The 20,079-nt window shown below is 44.3% G+C and overlaps 1 protein-coding gene across 2 annotated transcripts; it reads right to left on the reverse strand.

Annotated features, from left to right (window-relative positions):
* Window positions 1-93: 93 nt before the first annotated feature.
* Window positions 94-19,833, reverse strand: LSM12 (LSM12 homolog). 2 transcript variants are annotated; one of them, XM_019939469.2, is made up of 5 exons: window positions 19,654-19,833; window positions 17,667-17,800; window positions 4,085-4,194; window positions 2,552-2,678; window positions 94-1,765 (listed from the first exon to the last, which is right to left on the reverse strand). In XM_019939469.2, the coding sequence occupies exons 1-5, from the start codon at window positions 19,775-19,777 to the stop codon at window positions 1,673-1,675; spliced, it is 588 nt and encodes a 195-aa protein (XP_019795028.1). In that variant the 5' UTR covers window positions 19,778-19,833; the 3' UTR covers window positions 94-1,672. The 2 variants fall into 2 exon arrangements, with proteins under 2 accessions (XP_019795028.1, XP_073653808.1); XM_073797707.1 differs by lacking the exon at window positions 17,667-17,800 and having other exon boundaries at window positions 19,694-19,833.
* Between the last annotated feature and the right edge of the window lie 246 nt (window positions 19,834-20,079).

A 20,079-nucleotide genomic window follows, 5' to 3' on the forward strand; every position in this document is an offset into this window, starting at 1 on the left:
AGAGAGTTTAAAGGGAAAGCTTAAACCAAACACACACATCCTCAGACCCCTCCCTCTGGGGCCTCTAGAGCACGCACAAACCCGAGACATGAGTGATGGTTAAAAAAATTTGGGTTTTATTGTTTTTGCTAAACAATACTAAAAAAAAAAATTTCATTTTGAAGGCAGGGCTTGAATTATTTAATTTTGATCCATTTATTTAATTAAAAAAAAAAGGAAGGGGAAAGAGATCATGGCCAAAGCAATAGTAGTTAACCCCCACCCCACCCCCAAAGCTCTAGCCAGTCACATGAGCATCACCCACCTCCCACGCCACGGTGCCTGATATTCAGATGGTGGTACACTCTACCCACTGGACCGCCTTGCAAGTGCAGGGGCAACGGGTGCCAGTCTAACTCTCAGCAGGTTAGTCAAACCAGACAAACCGGTGGGCTGAAGTCCAGAAATTCTTCCCAGGTTTTCTGCCCATCGGCTGAGCACATACAAACTGTCATAAGCTTGTAAAACTTAAGGGGGGGTAGGGAAGGGCATAAGAGCAGGAGGTTGGCAGAAGAGAAATGATAGGTCACCCAAGCTTTCTCCTGGGCTAGTGGCTCTGGATACAGACTTAAAGAGAGGTCGGAACAGGCAGACTCCAGGTTTCTCATGAAAGAAAACCATCCTTCGAGAAGGAGCTGAGATGTGCCGTGCAAAACAGTTCTTCCTGCAGAGGGCACAGGAGAAAGGGCAGTGGACGCTCCCATCTAGGAGACAGGAGAGTGGTGAGGAAGTTCTTCTAGTACCGTGAAGTAAGACAAAGGCAGAGGGAGAATCCTGAGGTTTTTGCCAAATGGGAGACTGGTACACATACAGTTAAAGACTAAAAAGCTACCAGGAACCCTCAAAGCCAGATCCCATCTGCATACACTGGCTCTACAAAGTGCTGCAGGAGATTCTTGCTGTGAACTAAGTCAAGTCAGTTGCCTGGCTATGGGTGGTGGGGAGGACAATACACTTTTATTTTCAGAGGGATGAGGTGGGAAGAGTGGCCATGATCTAGTAAAAAGAGACCTGCAAGAAGCAGAAAATATTTAGAGAACATTTTAATATATATTTTCATATATATATTTAAAGTTAAGAAAAATAAAACTAATTCAAGCCATGCCCTGTGCAAAAAAAGAAAAACAAAACAAAACAAAAAAAAAATTTAAAGTGAGACCTCTGTCTGCTGCTCTAGTCTCAACTTAAGTATCACAGTCAGCTTGTTACTTTTATTTTGGAAGAGAAGATGTAAAAGTTTCTTTCAATCACTCAGAAGGCAAGTGTAGCCACTTATAAAAACAGAATGGCAGAGACAGACTGGGAAAGGAAAGTCAGAGGTGAAAGGGCAGAGCAGGAAAGGAATTTTCAAAAATAAAATTAACAAGGTGACTGTTCCAGAAGGGGGCTGTGAAAAGGACATGGTGGACCGAAGTCTGTTAGTCAAGTAATGATTCAACTTTTAAATTATTCTCTTGTTCTTTTCTGTTGGGTGTTTTGTTTGTTCAAGTCTAAGATTTGGAAATGCTGACCCTTTGTTGACAAGAGCCAACAGGAAATATGGAATCCCTTCCCTCCCCCGGCCTGCCTCCGCTGAAGCCACCACCATCGCCTCCTTGGCTGGATGCTGGAAGAGTCCTCTGTATGTGTGGACTCAGGATGACAGGGCAGCCTCCTTCTGTGGTTGCTGGGCTTGTGAACGCTGCAGTATCTTTTGGCTTTCCACGTCTCTAAAATGTTTTTCAACCTGAAAGAGACCAGTCAGCCTAGATCAGAAAAAGAGATGGGCACACAAGGCCTCCCAAACAGTTCACTCTAGACGTCAACAGCCCGTCCTGGCTGTCTAGCTCGTGGGTTATTCAGCACCTTTGCCCTTGCTGTCTGTTGGCCTTCCCGACAAGATAGCTGGGGGGATCCTCTTGTTTCAGCCACATTTTTTTGCAGCTTCAGCTAAGACTGTCTAAAAGAAGGGGAATCTATAAAGTAGAGTATGAAGGGAGATTATTATGACCCAAACTCCCTCTCCCCTCCTTACACAAGTGCAGAATGAAAAGCTGGTGGGGAATTACAGTCTTAAAACTTTTTACATCCACAATGTTGGTCTCTCAATGCTCAGTTTGTTTTTACAAATGCTGCAACTCAATCTAGAAAGTCAGATGACACATGAAGGGTCACAGACTCCAACAGCCACTGATGTACACTAACCAGCCCTTCTCGAGAAGAACCCTGCCTGGGTTCAGACGCAATATCATGGGATGGTCTGGATAATTCCAAAAGGCCACACTGCAGAGGACACAGGGTTGACCACTCGCTTTATTCTGCACCGCCCAGTGGTTCCACACCCCCCAAGTGTCCAAGCCATGGCTGCAGAGCACCATGGTGCCGGGAGGCAGGGTGATCAGGCAGGGCTGCTCGCAGGCTGGCTGTGTCGAAAGGGGCAGGGACTGTGGCGTAATGTCTTGCCCTGAGGCTGGCGGGGGGAGAAGGCTGAGGAATCACCCTCTCCCTAAGGTTTCACGGCTTCTTTACTTACTATTTTGCGTACATGGCTCAGTGCACTCCCCTCTTTGCCTTTACAGTTTTCCACTTGATATGGGGGTGTAATAACAACTTCTTCCATGACTACGATGTTTTTTTCTTGCCATTTACAGTCTTTAATGCTGGAAGGAGAAGAGAGCAGGTGAAAGTTACCTCTTGCGGGGCATCCCACACCTCCTGCCTGATGAATAAATAACTCCAGAAAGCTAACCCCAAGTTCCTAGCTCACCACTCAGCCAACAACTGGTTGCCATCAGCCCACAGGGAGAAGTAGCCAAGAAACATTTCCTGGGCACCACTGGCTAGGAAAAGCAATGAAACCAATGCACACTTATTCCAAGGATGGTCCAGAAGAGTTAAGAAGCATTAGGGACCTGAAAAACCGCAGAAAACTTGGTGGCAGCCTCAGAAGTCCAAACTAATTTGACTTACAAATAAATAGCTAGGCTCAGGCCACTAGATTCAATTTAAATAGCAGCCTAGGGCAGGGGTTGGCAAATTTTTTCTGTAAAGAGTCGGACAGCAAGTATTTCTGGCTTTGCAGGCCATACAATCTCTGTCACAACTACTCTGCTGCTGTACCTCAAAAGCAGTCACAGATGATACATAAACAAATGAGTAGATCTGGCCCACTGGCTGCAGTTTGTCAACCTTTGGCCTAGGGGGAAATGGTACCTTTAAAAAGACAGAACAAACTCCCCATCTTATTGCAATCTGTACTCTGCTCCCCACCACCCGAAATGATAGCTGCTCCTCAAACTGGCCCTTCTCAATTATCAGACAGCTGGGTAACTTGCCAGACTGGGAAAATCCATCCCAGTTCACACTTGGGGGAACCTAGGGCAGCTGCCACTGCTAAGAGAGTTCCTTCACATACCTGTAAATGCTTAGATACTCACACCATGGCCTCAAACAGCTCTGATGCCAGCTACCATCTGTGCACCAGACTCAGGTGGTTAAATAGGGTAACAGAAGGCAGCAGGAGGAAGGGGGAGTGTCAAATGTTTCCGTTTTTCAGCAGCTAGGGAAGCTAGTGGAGAGTCAAATGACTTCTGCTGTGACAAAATGTCTTTTATGAGGTGGTAATAAGGTGGCCTTCTGCTCTCCCTATGTTCACCCCAATATATAATTGGGAAGAGGGAGACAGATATAACTTTCCCTTAATAAAACTGCATCAGCTTTTAGAGAAAGGTACAAGATCAAAATAATAAAAGAGAAAGAAATCACTAGTTCTAAATTATGGAATACTAGGTCTGGAAGGGACCCTTAGGGATACTCTAATCCAAAACTAAGTTCTACAGATGAAGAAACTGAAGCCCAGAGCAGACAACTTGTTGGAGATTACACCATTCTGCCATATAGAAAGGCAACAAGCGCCGCACCCCTGGAAGCCGAGGTACTGCTAACACACTACCCAGCTTCCCTTGTGACATTCATAAACACAACTACCCCAAAATCATCCACCAGACAGCACAGCCAGGCAGCATCACCCCCGGGGCAAGGGACCCCTATGCTCCCCCCAACTCACGTCTTGTGTATGGTCTGGAAGAGCTGCTGGCCCTCTAGGGAGACACCAGCGCTGATTGCATAGGCCTGGCTCAGCTTCTCCTCCTTCTCTGTCCGTGCTTTGCTGGCAAGCTAGGGTGGGGGAAAGGAAAGAGACTCAGAAAAGCGTTCACCTTCATCCTTCCTTCAGGACCTAAGTTGAGGAAAAGGTGCTGGAAAAGACTGATTTGGGTAGATTCAGTTTTCTCAGAGATCAAAAGTGAAACAAACAAAAACACACACAATATACCTCAACAGTTTCTGCTATTCCTGGCAAACATGCGTTCCTTCCAGTACTTACTGAATGCCTACCATGTGCCAGACACTCACTGCACTAAGCTAGAGATACAGCACAGAAGGGGGCAGGGGAGACCGACTATAAACAAAAACAAACAAGATAACTTCAGACAGGGCTAAGTGCTAGGAAGAAAACAGAGCAGGACAAGGTTATAGAGTATGACTGGGGGGCGGGGGGGACCCTACCTGATGGAAAGTGATGGTCAGACATAAAAGGTAATGCATACATTTCTACGAAAGGAAAGAATTAAGAATTTTTATCAGCTACTGCGCTAGAGCCTCAGGTTTAGAAATAAATGTCTACCACACCTTCAAAGACCAGGATTTGAAGTTCTAAAGACTCAAGCATTCTAGTACCATTATCTGTACTCACATAGGGAGCCAGGACTCCAGGAAACCTAACCATGGATACCGTCCACCGACTTGGGCTGTAGATACCATGCTCTTTAAAAAAAAGGAATGGTCTGCATTCTACCGCGTGTCTGTTCCTTAACTGCCCTCTAGTGGAACAACCATAAACTGATCAAGAATTGTAGTAAAATCTAGTAGGTCTACTCAAATCTAGTAAATCGCTCCCAGCAGGGGTGGGTATCCTGTCTATCCCTACTGCCCCTCTAATACATTTCTGGTCCCCAACCCACACTATTGGTTGCTAGACTACAGAAGTACAAATTCGAGTGGAAGCCAAAACAAATACACTGATGGTTTACACGAGAGGCAGATAATGCATCTGAAAGTCAAACAAATGACTTGGAGATTTTCAGATCCATGAACAAGAACATATACTTAGTATACTGATGCTGCAGCATACTAAAGAGATATGCACAAACATACACATGAGAACACCCAACCTGTCCCCAAATACCAGCTCCTTAAATGCAAAGAGAGATCATACCTCCAGCACATTCCCAAAGTACCTAGATGCTTGGAATTCTTAAACATTCATATTCTGCTTTAACAGTGACCTTTCAAACCATAAGCCAAACATAGTTCTACAGCGGGAAAAATAAGCAAAGTGTCTAATTGTTGGTAAAATGAAGCACTTTCTTAAGTGTGGGTTTGACTATGAAGAAGAGAAAAGGAGGCCTTCAATCAGGTTAGGGTAACTGAGGAGTCTCAACTGCCCCTGAGTTTCAAGGACTGTCTGAGGGAGGAGGGGGTATGAGCACAGCTCATACATGCTGTCACTTCGGACTCCCTAGGTAAAAGCGGGAAGAAAGGCCAAAACTCTGCAGTGATTTAAAGCCAGAGCTCCCTTTTCACTTGGTCCCCAGGACATGGAAAGAGACAAATACAGCAGCAGTAAATAAATGATCTTTCAAGCCAGGTTCTGCCATTGTGGTCCCACCAGGCTCCAACTTTACAGAGAAGGAAATGCACAGGGCTGACTCCCCAGAGCACTGGCAATCCCAACTGCAGCAAGGAAGCCTCGTGGCTTGAAAGCACTCAGTTTCTATGGAACGAGAACTGCTAGGGGTGTGTTTTAAGCAGCAACAAGCAAAGCTTACTTGGTCACCAAGAAAACCCTAGTAACAAGGAGTTTCCTTGAGTCTCACTTTCCAAACAATCCTGAAGAAAATCTGAAGTCTCCAAGGAAAGAAAGGAAAACTGGAGGGAAGCAGAGCTCCCTTGGATTAACCAAGCTCCTGCAGAGCTCCTGAGAAGTGGCTAGTGGTCAGGCAGATGTCTACCCCATGAGCAGGCAGAAGGGTCTCACTTTGAGGTCTTTTAAAAAATATTTATCCCTGAAGACCAAAAACATCTCCCAATGTTGGGTCAGACAAAGCTGCTTCTATAAAGCTTGTGTTGCCTAGATAGTAACAGCACCCATTCAGGAAGACAAGAGTTGGCTCAGGAAAAGCAGGCATCCATGCAGAATATTTAAGAATGGAACTGACAAATTAAGCTGGGGTTGGGGAGGGGCAGGAAGGCTGGAAGAAGAACCAGTTTTGAATTTCTGCCAGAGGCAGAGTAAAATGGATATAAATCTCAGCCACAAGTGACTTGTTTAGACAGCCTGAGTCAAATCAACACAATGGTTATAGAACAATGATTTCAAAATACGCCCTAGCCACTCCCACCCCCGACCTCCGCCAAATACCTGTTGTACAATCTCTTCTAAAGGGTCTGAAAGCAAAGGAGAATGGACTAGATGACTCTCCATCTCAACCCATAGTGCAGACTGATCCCAAATGCTAAATGATACAAGGGAGAGCCTTGGAAAAGTCAGCAGAAGTCAGTGTAAGCTGACTATTTCAATCTGCCCCAATACCCTCAACTACTCTACCTGTACCTGCAATTGTGCTTTGGGGATTTGGATTCACAGCAAACCCTGAAGCCTCCAGCTGCCAGTTTATGAACTATTTTCATGGCTATCTGAAAATGCTTAAACCTAATATTCAGCTACACAGATCTGCTTTCACTAAGAAGCTGTATAAATGGGGTAAATTTCTGCCACAGAGAACTGCATCAATTAGGCAGGAGGAAGATTACCTTCACAAAAAGAATCTAGAAATGTTTCTTCTCAAAACTGGGGTGAGAAGGGAAGGGAGATTACCCTGCTCTTTTCACACATGTTCCTGAAAACCCATAACAAACGTGGATAAGCCTCCTTTTGTAAAGCAAGTGACTATCACTCTACCCTCAAGTTAGCTGTAGCTCTACATTTCCCCACATCATATTTTTGTAAACTAATGCATATCTATAAACGGTCCAGTTACTCCAAGTTCATAAGTTTATGGTTACTGTCAAATCGCCAGACAGAACCAATAAAAGCTGTCCCCAATAGAGAAGGTGTAGGGTGTGCCTTTTAGGCTTCGGAGGGTCTTCAGGACTGCGGTTTTTAAATTCAGTAACTAAAATTAAATTAAATTCAGTAACCATACTACATTCATTTTCAATGCAAGCATGCTAACTGCTGGCCTCTCTTCCAATCAAAACTGAAGCACTAACCGGTTAGAATCATAAAGAATGTTAAAGGCACCAACTTTAAGAATACACTGGGTTCAGGCAAACTGAGAAGCACAAACCTACAAATACATGTTACTAATGTACATGTGACCTAATTGAAATAACTGCACAAGACAACCTGCATTTATCTACCCCTCCTTTTATTTTGCACAATTCCCAGTGAAAACATTCATTCTTTGTCTACTAACCAGTTCTTCCTCTCTTGGCCATTTTATATATAGCATCTTGATGTGGGCAAAACAAAGAAAAGTGCATGAACGTGACTCCAAAGCACATCAATATTAAAAGGCTTCTAGTCATGCCCGCTGCTGGGTAACCCTCAAGTGAGTGAATCAGTGAACAGCGGCAACACATCTCTCCTCCTGCACTCAGTGACATGGAGAAGAGGAAGCAGCCACAACAACATAATCCAAGCATCTTGTTATAACCTCATCTTGTTACTTGGTAACCAGCTGGGCCATCTTATTTCCACATACCCAGACCAGGAAAGCACAGGTGCTGTGAGGAATCCAGAGGGATTCCTACTGCAAGTATTTAACAGGCTGTGACAGCTGATCCAACAAGGGAAGCAAAGTCCAGAGAGGAACCTGCTGGATGTGACCTACTGACTCCACTGAGCCACTCTTGGTTTGTCTTCCCTCTGTATTCGGGCCTTCCAACCAGCTGCCCTCACTGAGGGGTTAGGAAGCACTGCAGCTGCTGCCCAGAACTGGCAGTGCTGCCTGCAAGGCCTGATGGAGGCTGAGGGACGGCAGACCAAAGCAGCCAAGAACCACTGTCATCTTAAGGGCCCACACTTGCTCCTGCTGTTTCAATTCTGGGGTGCACTCCTGGAAAGCCCTCATTCTTGGCTAGCAACAAGAAGGCTCAAAAATATTTCTTCTGGGGCTTCCCTGGTGGCGCAGTGGTTAAGAATTCGCCTGCCAATGCAGGGGACAAGGGTTCGAGCCCTGGTCCGGGAAGATCCCACATGCCGCGGAGCCACTAAGCCCGTGCATCACAACTACTGAGCCTGTGCTCTAGAGCCCGTGAGCCACAACTACTGAACCCGCATGCCTAGAGCCCGTGCTCCGCAGCAAGAGAAGCCACTGCACTGAGAAGCCCAGGCACAGCAACGAGGAGCGGCCCCCACTCGCTGCAACTAGAGAAAGCCCGCGCACAGCAGCGAACACCCAACGCAACCAAAAATAAATACATAATATAAATAAATTTTTTAAAAAGTAACCTGAGATAGATGAATAATATGAAAACCCCAAAATAACCCAAATATTCATCAATATGAGATTCATTAAATAAAGTTATTTTAAAAAATATATATATATATTTCTTCCAACTATCAATATCCCCAAGTCTTCCTGCTCCCTGGCTGAAAGCTCCTGTCTGAAAGTTTCTAAAAAAATACTGTTCTTTACAACCTCAGATAGCTGGGAACTCAAATAGAGAACCCTGCTTGAAGTCATGTCCCAGAATACATAACAATGAACCAAAACACTGAATCAAACAGGGGAACAGTAGAGTCCAAGAGGCCTGGCAGTGAACACTAAAATCCTAAGAGCTAATTTGTTGAGTGAGAAATTACTCCACGCAATGCACGGAACAACACGCTTTACATGTATTAAATGTTTAATCTTCCCAACAATTCTGTGAAATAGGGACTAAAATTACTCCAACTTAACAGATGGACTTGCCCAAGTTTACCAAGTCACATGTGGGAGAGTCTGGATTTGAACCCAGACAGTCTGACTCCAGAGCTTGCATTCTGAACTCTGCACTATACTCAAATAGTTCCACCTAAGAGAAATGTTGAAAATACACTTATAAATTTGAATGTAAAAGAAAATGTTTTATAAAAGAGAAAACATTTTAAGCCTCAGCTGCCATCTTCTTTTTATCAGTGAATTCTGACATTTCCATCAATGTCCTCTGTACAGAACACAATTGTCTGCCTTTTAATGAAGGGCCTCTGTTTTCTGAAAAGGGTCCCAGTCTCACCCTAAACCTCAAGGACATCCTTTATTTCTTTGGTTGAAGGTAATTCATAGGAATGCATTTAAGAAAACAGATCCTATGTGAGAAAGCATTTCAGGCCGATAATAATGGGCATTCCCTGAACCCATCATTTTCTGATGTGCCAAGACTAGAGAAGGTAAGTCAAGCAAGTCTTCTGCACTAGAAAGTTAAGGTACATTGAGAGTGTTGAGCTCTGATGAAAAACACCGTGCAGCAATTAAACTCCAATAAAGATGTTTTAAAAAAAAAAAGGAAAAACACCCTTGCAAATCCAGGGGCCACAGTGCCACCTCAGTCTCCAGGCTCTGACCACCATATTGCTGTCGTACAATACAGGCCAGCCTCAAGACAGTCAGTACACGCTATAAGCAAAGTTTTATACTTCACCTGGCTTAGAATAAAAACTAGTTGCCAGCAAAGTCAATAGTTTTTCTTAGTTATTTGTAATTATGTCAACAAACACTATTCATAGCTACAAAAGACAGCTAAACCTCCTGGACACCAACAGAGTAACTTCCTAGTCCCAAGACCCTGACACCAGCACTGCTGTGGAACCTCCACAGGACTCTGCCAGGAAAAAAAACTGGCGCAGATATAAACTGAAATTTGACCTCAGCAACCTATCTGTGAGAGTACACGCTCAAATTAGCCATCTCACACATGGCCATGAGGATTAAGGGAGATAACATGGGTGAAAGCACTAGGTGAGTTGTAAAGCACTGTACAAATATTAGCTGTTAACATTATTATTATAATAACATCATTATTATTAGCACAGAGAAGGTGGCTTGTGTGTTATTTCAAAAAAATTCATATAATCCAACCTTCCTTTAGCCAATGAGCTCAGGGCTCTCTCTCTTCTGCTTTCTGTAAGAGCTGCTAGAGAGGCTATAAATCCTTAACAGAATAAATTCCAAAATATAACTGGAATAGTAAGTTGGAAAATGCACTTTATGTGCCAAAATGGGGGCTTTGCTTATAGAATAAAGAGTTGATTTTATTCAGAGATAGTGAAAGAACCAAGTGCTGTCGTTTCCTGGGCTCTGAAGAGGGCAGAAAAAGAAAAGTAAAAATGAAAAGCCACCCCCTTGCCACCCCACCCCAAACAAAAGAGATTCCAGATCAAACCCCTACCTACCACTCCCTAGCTACATGAATCTGAGCAAGATGCATAACCTCTCTTGAGCCTTAGTCCATTCATGGGGGCCCGTCCTAAAGGGTTGTTATTGGAGTTCAGTAAGATACACATCTAACACCAATACTGGCACTTAACTAGTCCCTTCCTTCATTTCTAAGAACTGCCACCAGTTTAGCTCACTGACAGAACAGCAAAAGTTTTTAAAATTGCAAAGATGGACAAACTGAAGTCAATCCAAGTCAGCTTGATTCCATTTAACTTCCCTCCCTTTACCTAATGAATTGTGATTTATTCTTCAAGACCCTACTCCACTGTTACATCTGAGAAGGCTTTCCTAAAATGTTCACTACTCTAAGCCAAGGATTGGCAAACTACAGCCTGTGGGCCAAATTCAGACAACCACCTGTTTTAGTTAAGTTTTATTGGAACGACCATCACCATTTGTTTACATATCACCCACGGCTGTTTTTGCGGCAAAGGCAAAGTTGATAGTTGTGACAGAGAATGTATAGCCCACAAAGCCTAAAATATTTACTATTGGGCCCTTTACAGAAAAGGTTTGCTGCCCCCCTGCAAAAAGTTAAATGCTGCTGTCTCTCACCACTCCCAAACATGAGATTTTTGAGGGCAAAAGCAGTATCTTAATCATCCTGACATTCCCAGCACCAGGAAGGCAGGGGGAGAGAGAGGGAAGTCAGATCAAAGGAAAAGAAACCTTGACTATTAGAGATTCACAGAACAGTTCCCAATGGTTAAGTGGCTAACACACAGTCATACAACAATTCACTAGCAGCCCAGCTGTGAAAAGAACCCAGTTCTTCAAACTCCCCACATTCTACCACACTATACTGTTAGCTTTTGGCATGGTATATAGATCCTTTAACTTTCTAGTTCATGTACAATTTGCTTCACTCTCCAGGGTAGTTTCTGGTATTTATCTAAGCTAGCCTTAAATTCCAATGCTAGAACTTGACTGCACCACTTGTTTTTTTCTTCCCCCCAAGCCTGGTCTCTGCCAGGAAAATTAAACCAGTTAGAATGCCCCTTTCTTAACACTGTAAGAGATACTACCACTGAGCTATCAGTAAAGTGCTTATTTTGAATCGTCTCTGTGTCAAAGAGATAGAATGCAGGGGTGGCTGCAACAACACACCTATGGCACGTCTCTGCCAGTCACCTGGGCCGAGCAATCTGTCTTTTCACGTAGACGATTCTCCCCACACCCCTGTGATGTCAGGAAAGCCCCCTTCAGAACCAAACTCTTGACCTGAGGACGGCTCCACCAAGTCAGCTGGCTGCCATGCACTACAGCCTGAAGTGAGTCATGAGCTGTAGCCTGGAACACCGCACCCCCTATTATAGTTATCAGGTTGACCCCAATGTTTTAATGCCACCAAATGTGACCTCTTTCAAAGGTTAGTGATTTTTAAAATGGCAGTCAATCACCTACCTCTCTGACTTCAGCTCACACCACTCACTACTTACTGTGTCCCTGTTACTCAGCAATGATGGGTTCTTCCTCTTCACCCCACACTTGCTTGCATCTTCATGACACTTCTGTGAGGAAGCAGCTGTCTGCTCAGAGTCAGGTGCAAAACTTACTGGTGGACTCTAACCTGGGACTGTGGCCTTGACAACATATTTTAATCAAGTGAGCCAGTAGGTTACACGTAGCTTCTAGAAGCCAGAAAAATTTTATCTGACAAAAAAGTCTTGCCTTCCCTAGACAAGTTATTTTCCTTCCACTTTCACAATATGAACACATTCTACCTTTTACTAATATATACATAGCTAAACATAGGGTGGTCAAGTCGTCTGATTCTACTTGGTGATAACTCCATACCTCAACACATTAGGGTCAAGATATGGTCAAGGTCTCAGCTAACAGGATACGTCCATGAACACAGGCCACAATGCAGTAGCTACCAACGACCCCAGGAATTTTCTCACACTTGAGGATTATCCCTCACATCAACAAAAAGCCGTACGGTTATGCTAAATCTTAGCTTTCAAGCTGGTTAGAAATCAAAACAAAAACCAAGTCAGTTCTTCCCTGTGTGACATCATACCTAAAGGTAAGCAATGACGTCAGTTCCTTTCAAAAGTGAACTTTGTGACTCTTCCATTTTCTCAGCCTTCCCAGGCCCTTCCACTCCCAGACCAATCTCCCAAGTATCATTTTTATCCAAAGGCAGCAAACTCATTCTTCACTACCAGGTGCTGATGAAAAGCTCTTTGAATCTCTTCTTCCTGGTTCTTCTTCCATTTAATCACTCACTGCTGGTTAGTAAGGTACAAATGGGTAATAAATACTCAAAACAGGCTGATCAATCAGTCAGTGGTTTGGTAAGGGAGGTAGATGCCTTATCTGTGGAGTTCACTTTTCCATGCTTTGTCCCTTTTCCTGCCTCCTGCACAATATACGAGCATCTCCTCCAGAAAGTCTTCTCCAAATCAGCAAAGTGAAAAGAAGACTTACATATCATTCGATGCACTGGAGGCATTTATCCAAACAAATGAATACCTAACACTTGCCTTGGCTGTCTCAGTGAGTTTTTTCCTAAGAGTCTCAGGAGTTGAAAGCACAACCTCTTAGGTTCTGTGACTGCTCACACTAACCTCCAGTACTCAGGCAAGAGTTCACTTAATTATGCCCCTTGATAACACTGCCCTGGAAACTCACATTAATTCTGGTCACAACAAGAGGTATCCAATATAATTTTGATTTTCCCCAGTCTTGGGTTGGCAAGTTCTGATATCTGAGTGAATGTCAGATCCAGTATCAGGAAAGACTGATATAGGAACAGTGCCAATGTTCTTGGCTGCTTCCCTTTGTCATACTGTCCCTCTCCCCCCATCCTGCTCCTACACCATAATTCAAGGAACATCAACTGGCTGCACATAGCTAATGCGGGAGAATAGGACTAACATCTGCCAACTCTGGTCAACTTGACCTAATCCTCCAAACAACTCTATGAGATAGGCACTAACATGATCCCATCTCCATAGTGAGAAAGCTGATGCTTAGCAAGGTTAAGAGGCAGAGAAGTGACTTTAACGACTTATCCACTTGGTTCCAATGTTCTTTCTACTAGACCATTCTGCTCCTGACCACACAACACAGATGTTTCTCTTTACTCAGAAAGATTACTTAGGATTATAGATATCTGCATACTCATTTCATGTCATCAACCTACTCTATAAGTTCCTTGGGTATGCACACTGAAGCAGAAAAAACATGGAACTTTGCCATCAAAACATTAGACCTGAGTTCAAATCCCAGCTCGATCACTTACTAGTTGAATGACCTTAAGCTAGTGACTCATCCTCTCTGAGACTCAGTTTACTCTTCTGTAAGATGGTGATGGTACGCACACCGTAAGAACTATTGTTAGGATTAAACGAGATGTCTACCGATTACTAGTTCAGAGCGTGGCATGTAAAAATACTAGTTCCCACACTACTTGCCATATAACCTAGAACAAGTCACTTAAACTGATAAGCCTATCTTCCCATCCGTTAAACTAAAAGGAAAAGAATACACTCTAAAGATCACAAAGCATGGTTTTGAGAATGAACCTAGATGTGTCAAAGCTCTTTGTAAACTGTAAAGCCCTAGAAAAATGTAAGGTGTGGTCCCCAACAGAGCTTACCACAATGCCTTGCACAAAATAATTTTCAGTAAATGTTTGATAAATGCTACATAGAAGAGAACTCTGTTAATACTGACATGTCCCAAATCATCTGAGAGCACTGCTAACTCATGGGCAATCTCTATCCCCAGAGAACAAAATGTGGAGTCAACTCAAAGGAACTTGTTAAGAAACACTTTACTTCACCCTACCATGCAGACCCTGGGCTCTCATCCTCATGCAAGATTTAAACCTTCCTTGTGACAGAAAACTAATAAGCCACATGGTGAATAACCTGAACCTCACTTATGATTGGCTTTGGTGTGCTTTTGTACTTTTACAGTCAGGAAATTCTAAACAATTTTACAGGGTACAATGTTACTGTGGAGAAGATAAAATGACATTCAAAACTTCCACCTTCTGCGACCTCACTGTCGTCTTCCAAGCTTCCTCCTACATCTCACTGCTGTGGACAGACATAGGACATCTTAGCCTGCAGTGAAAGTGCCAACCAAAAACTAAGCAAACTCATCTCCAAGAATTGCTAGTTCATACCATCTCTAGTTGGGCTGGAATTAAATATTTCCTTTAAAAGGCCTTCTATTCCATTTCCTGCTGGGTCGGAGTAAATATCCGGTTTATATCAACACGTTTAATTAAACACAGCACTTACTATGTCAGCAAGATGAGCCATCATGTGATGTTATCTTCCACTGCAAGTGGAGTACACAGGTAGTGCTCCCTAGACTGCAAGTATCAACAGTTTTCTTCCAGGGATTTCAAGGCACTTTAGTTCCCTTCTAAAATGCTTAAACAATCCTCCATCCTAAAAAAAAAAACCTCAAGCTCATGCTCTTAAATGAGATGAACTTTTCATGTCATTCAAGCAACATGTAGTTGCCCAGATTAGCTGTTTTCAGTAACAGTAAGAGCCCTCAGGAAGAATCACAAAGCATCCTCAAAGGTTGGTTTCAAGGGAAAACCAATATAGCTTATTCATAAACAACTCTACGAATGAAGAATGAATAAATGAAACCCAAAGATAGCCCTCCAACCTAATTTTAGTCTTCAGTTTCTGACTCCTTTTTCAAGACTTGGCTAGCAGGCCACAAAGTAAGAAAAGTAAAGATTTCTGGTATTCCACAATCTATTACTTCTGGCTGCTTTCTTGAAAGAGTGGGTAAACAACTAGTTTACAATAATGCCAGTAGACAACTGACCAGCAGAAAGCAAAACCCTAAAGGCAAAGATAATCCGCAAACTAATAACCAAGAACCATTTATACTTGAAGTCAAATGTAAGAAAAGAATTGCTTCTCAACAGCTCCCACTTAACAGTCCCACCCACACCACTCCAGCCCCTCTCAGATAGATGGTGGCACTTGGTGGTCATAAGAGCAGAATCTTGTATCTTTTAAATTTGAGAAAATCATCCCTCTTTCAGATAACCTTTCCTCAACTACTCACTAAAGGTTGTTGACAAACTTCTCATACCCTACAAACACTAAAGGATAACTTAGAGCCCCTTTCACCCTCAACATACCAGGCATAAACTATTTTATTTGAAACTTTTTAAATCTCTTCTGGGGACTTCCCTGATGGCACAGTGGTTAAGAATCCACCTGCCAGTGCAGGGGACACGGGTTCGAGCCCTGGTCCGGGAAGATCCCACATGCCACAGAGTCACTAAGCCGTAGCACCATAACTACTGAGCCTGCACTCTACAGCCCGCGTGCCACTACTGAGCCTGCGCTCTAGAGCCCACGAGCCACAACTACTGAGCCTGTGCTCTAGCGCCTGCGCTCTAGAGCCCGCGAGCCACAACTACTGAAGCCGTGCACCTAGAGCCCGTGCTCCGCAACAAGAGAAGCCACCGCAACAAGAAGCCTGCGCACCGCAATGAAGAGTAGCCCCCGTTCACCACAACTAGAGAAAGCCTGCACGCAGCAACAAAGACCCAACGCAGCCAAAAATAAAATAAATAATCTCTTCTGCTAACAGAAGATCATCCAAAGACGACCTATACTTTAATAGGAGGACTGAGCCAGTGTTCTAAAAGTCTATAAGTCTAAGAATGGGACATTCTGTGCGCAACAGCCTTTAATATGAAACCCAAGACCCTTCTGAATCTGTCCTCAGACATCAGTAAAACAGAAAAGTGTGGCACTTCCCTGGGACCTAGTAAGAAGGGAGCTCCAGATCTGAGGTAACTGCGTTCTGCCGGCCTCAGTCACTCTCCTTTGTTTCAGCTGCCTGAGTGTCTCCCTGCTTTGCTGAATTGTAGCAAACACACTACATTCCCAAGAGAGGCAAGAGAATATACATTATTACAATACTCATATACAGGGAAAAAAACTTCCACCACACTAACTCAAGAGACTTAAGGCAACAGTTATGAAAATTGAAGGCCTAACTTACTCATTCAACAAGTACTTACGAAGCACCTACTCTGTGCAAGGCTCTGTATATTTAGTGATGAACAAAACAGGTATAGCTCCGATCCCCACAAAACAAATTTTGGTTAGATAGAAAAGTAAACAAATGATATACAATTATAATTACAAAAAAGCTATGAAGAGGGTAACCTTAAGTCGCAATTTGCCCAGGACACACCAATCTATACTTGGTGTAAAACAAAAGCACCACCCACCCCTTTACTCTCGAAAATGTCCCAGGTTGGACTGTAAATGATATGTCACCTTATCTCTGAAGGCTAAGGTACTGTAAGCGAGAATGGGGGCAAATCACTTTAGCCCGAATGATCAGAGAAGACTTCTTGAAAGAGGTGCCATTAAACTGAGTCCTGATGGATACGACTCCAGTCATTCTGAAAGGGTGTTCCCAGTGCAGGGGACAGCAAAGGCTACAACAGGGCTTGGGGTATTACTATTATTGACCAACATGAACTCTGGCTAACAGAACAAAAGAATCAGGAAAGTTATTTGAGGGTTCCCAGAGACCAATTTGTACATCCAAGATTAAAATATCCTAAAACTCTAATTTTGTTAGACCTCGAAATTCAAACATAAAGACAAAAACAAAGCTCTAAGGCAGTGGTTTTCAAATTTTTGTAGGTCATTAATCCCTCTGAGAATCTAAAAACATATTCCAAATCTTCACCCAGGAAACATATATTCTCATGTGCACACATACACAATTTCAGGAGGTTCAGAAGCAACGCCCCTACCCAACCCTCCCAACACTGGAAGTTCACACATGGACTGCAGGTTGTGGGGGCGGGGGGCGGGGAAGCCCTCTTTCACAAAGGACAAAAGCCAGCTCTCAACTCTATTTCTCTATTTGGGCATTAAGACATTTCTTAAAATCTTCTGAAGATACCCAGGAATAAAGAGAAAAGTTAAACTGATATATTTTTTTAAAAAATATATCAAAACAAGCAATTGTAAATCACTGGAAAAAATGAAAAACAAACAATGGACAATGTATGTACCACCAAGAGTCAATGAGACTCAAATTTCCCATCATTTTGGAGAACCAGAACTGCCCTCAAGTCCTTACCTTACTAACATTGAGTGAAGCTAGGGGAGGAGGGGTTTCTGTTCGGTCATTAATTATTTCCACTTCTGAAACATACTGTAAGTTTATGAGCAAGATGTCTGCGTGGTTGGGCTTTCCACTGGAAGAGGGACATTCTGGTGAAAAAATAAAGTTAAGGAAAATAGGGGCAAGCAGAGAACTGACACATCCCAAAGGGGCATGGAAAACACAATTCACCCAAGGCTTGTGTAAAAGGTGTGCCACAAGCAAGAGAGGGAGCCTCACAAGAATCACACCTCTCCTCAGGAAATCTCTGCCTGTCACTTTCCTGCCGCACAACCCCATAACCAAAAGATCTCAAGCTTTTCAAAGCCAAACACGATCCAAAACTGGAAGCCTCAACAGTGTTTCTGTCACCTTCTCTTTACCGGTTTTATGAAGAGGCTTAATACAGTTTTAATGCCGTTATGTATACTGTTTGTCTTGAACCTAATGAACCACACTGAAGAGCAAGTACTTTCTGTTCTTGGTATAATACTCCCTATATCTAAACAGTGCTCTTTTCTCTTTTTCAGATTTGAGATTTCCCATTTTGCACAGGAAAACTACAACACTGGAAAGGAAGCTCACTCAAGGTGACCCAGCTAGCTAACCCATTCATTCATTAATTCATTCATTCACTCACTCACTCATTCACTCATTCTCCAACCATTTCTCAAAAGCATACTGTATGTCAAATAAAGGTAGAGTAATTCTTCATTCCGAAACCCTTCCAACTAAACCACTAATGTAAAAGGTCTTACTTGGTCCAGGTATGAAGTCTTGTGTTCAAAAAACAAAAACAAAAATTAAAAAAAACCTGCAACTCTTCTTGCTGTAATTAGTTTCAAAGGACATCTTCCTAAGCTACAAATCCACAACCAGTAGTTAAATGAATTAAAATACTTGCCAGTCAAAGGCAGCAGCAGACTCAGTAAGAAACTTCCTTTTGAAAGGTGCCATAAGAGATTACTTAAAAAAAAAAAATCCAAATAAACCCACCTGTGGCTCAAATAAAAGGGGAAGGGGTGGCATATTTATTACAACCAGGTAGTATTCCATTTCCACGACTGAGTTTCCTGGAGTAATTCAGAAATCACTTCCACCCCAAAGAAAGAGACCACCTTTTCCATTCTGTTAAACACTGACACATTCAAAAGGGAAGGCTACTGCTATGGAGAAGTCAGGACTCCATGTGCTGAGCTGACAAGAGAAGACAGTTTACTCTTTCACCTGTAACCCACACGTCCATACATAAGCCCCTGAAAAACGTGGTCCTCTCTCTAGACCAGGTTTCCAATACAAACATCCCCAAAACAGCAACTTCCAAATCACTGAGAAGCCGAAAATTCAGCACTCCCTGCCCCCAGCGGCACCACGCATACACAAGCACCAGCAAAACAAGCCCCTATCCCCAGTTCTGCTACAAACTCTGTCCTGCAGTTACTCTCCCCCCAAACAGGCGAGGCCCATTTGGTCACCACCCCACCGCCCTTTCTTGGACCAAATCCCATCAGTGGACAACCCCTCCTGAACTCCATACCCTTGTACCACTCACTAGCAGTTCCTTACTCTACACACCCCTTCCCCACATGATTTTACCCGTCCCCCTCCCATCCGGGCTCCAATCACCAGCCCCCTCCCACGACCACCCCTCTCCGGATTACTGTGTCCCCTCTCCTAGCGTTCCCCCCGAAAAGCAATCAGCGTGTCAAGCCCCCCTCCACCCACCCACCCTCGATCGGGGCCCAGCTCCCACAAGGGGTGGGAGACAAGGGTCCCCAAGGCGGACCGAGGGACCCACGAGAGGGGGAGGGGAGCTCAGGGCCGTGCGCATGCGCTCCGGGCGCCGCGGTAGCCGGTCGCCCCTAGGCCCGGAGAGGGCCCCAGCCACCGCCGTCGTCCCCCGCCCCCCCACCGCCGCACATACACGCCGGCCCGGCCTCGGGCTCCGCGCAGGGAAGGATACTTAAAGCCAGCATCTTGGACTGGTAGTCGAAGGCTACCACCTCGCCCTGCAGCCGCTGCTCCTGGCACGTCCGGCACGACACCTGGCTCCCAACGCTGAAGTACTCGCCCGGAGGAGCCGCCATCTTGGGAGAGCAGCCGCGGCCGGCGGCGGCGGCGGCAGCAGCGGGCGAAAGCCGGGCCCCCAGTGAGCGCCGCGCCGCGACGCACGGGGCGTGCTGACGTCACACGCTAGGGCGTGGCCTGGACTGGGTGGGGCGGGAGCCTAGGTGGATGAGGAGAAAAGAGGAAATAAAGAGGAATGTGAATAATTACGTTTGTGCGGCTGCGCCCGGTTTGTAACAGGCTTGCAAGGTCCGTTTTAGAAGTTAAAGATAAATGACCTACGTGGAATGAAAAGGGGAGGGAGGAGGGAACTGCAGTCTCC

This window comes from Tursiops truncatus, chromosome 20 (assembly GCF_011762595.2).
Source record: "Tursiops truncatus isolate mTurTru1 chromosome 20, mTurTru1.mat.Y, whole genome shotgun sequence".
Taxonomy (NCBI): domain Eukaryota; kingdom Metazoa; phylum Chordata; class Mammalia; order Artiodactyla; family Delphinidae; genus Tursiops; species Tursiops truncatus.

What these genes read in the sequence shown, in the direction of transcription:
- LSM12 (XM_019939469.2), bottom strand. Translation starts at nt 19,777, where the DNA reads ATGGCGGCTCCTCCGGGCGAGTACTTCAGCGTTGGGAGCCAGGTGTCG. An exon ending in CTTCACTCAATGTTAGTAAG is followed by an intron (nt 4,195 to 17,666) that starts GTAAGGACTTGA and finishes CCCCCACCCTAG; the next exon opens with CTTGCCAGCAAAGCACGGAC. An exon ending in TTCCAGACCATACACAAGAC is followed by an intron (nt 2,679 to 4,084) that starts GTGAGTTGGGGG and finishes TTCTCCTTCCAG; the next exon opens with CATTAAAGACTGTAAATGGC.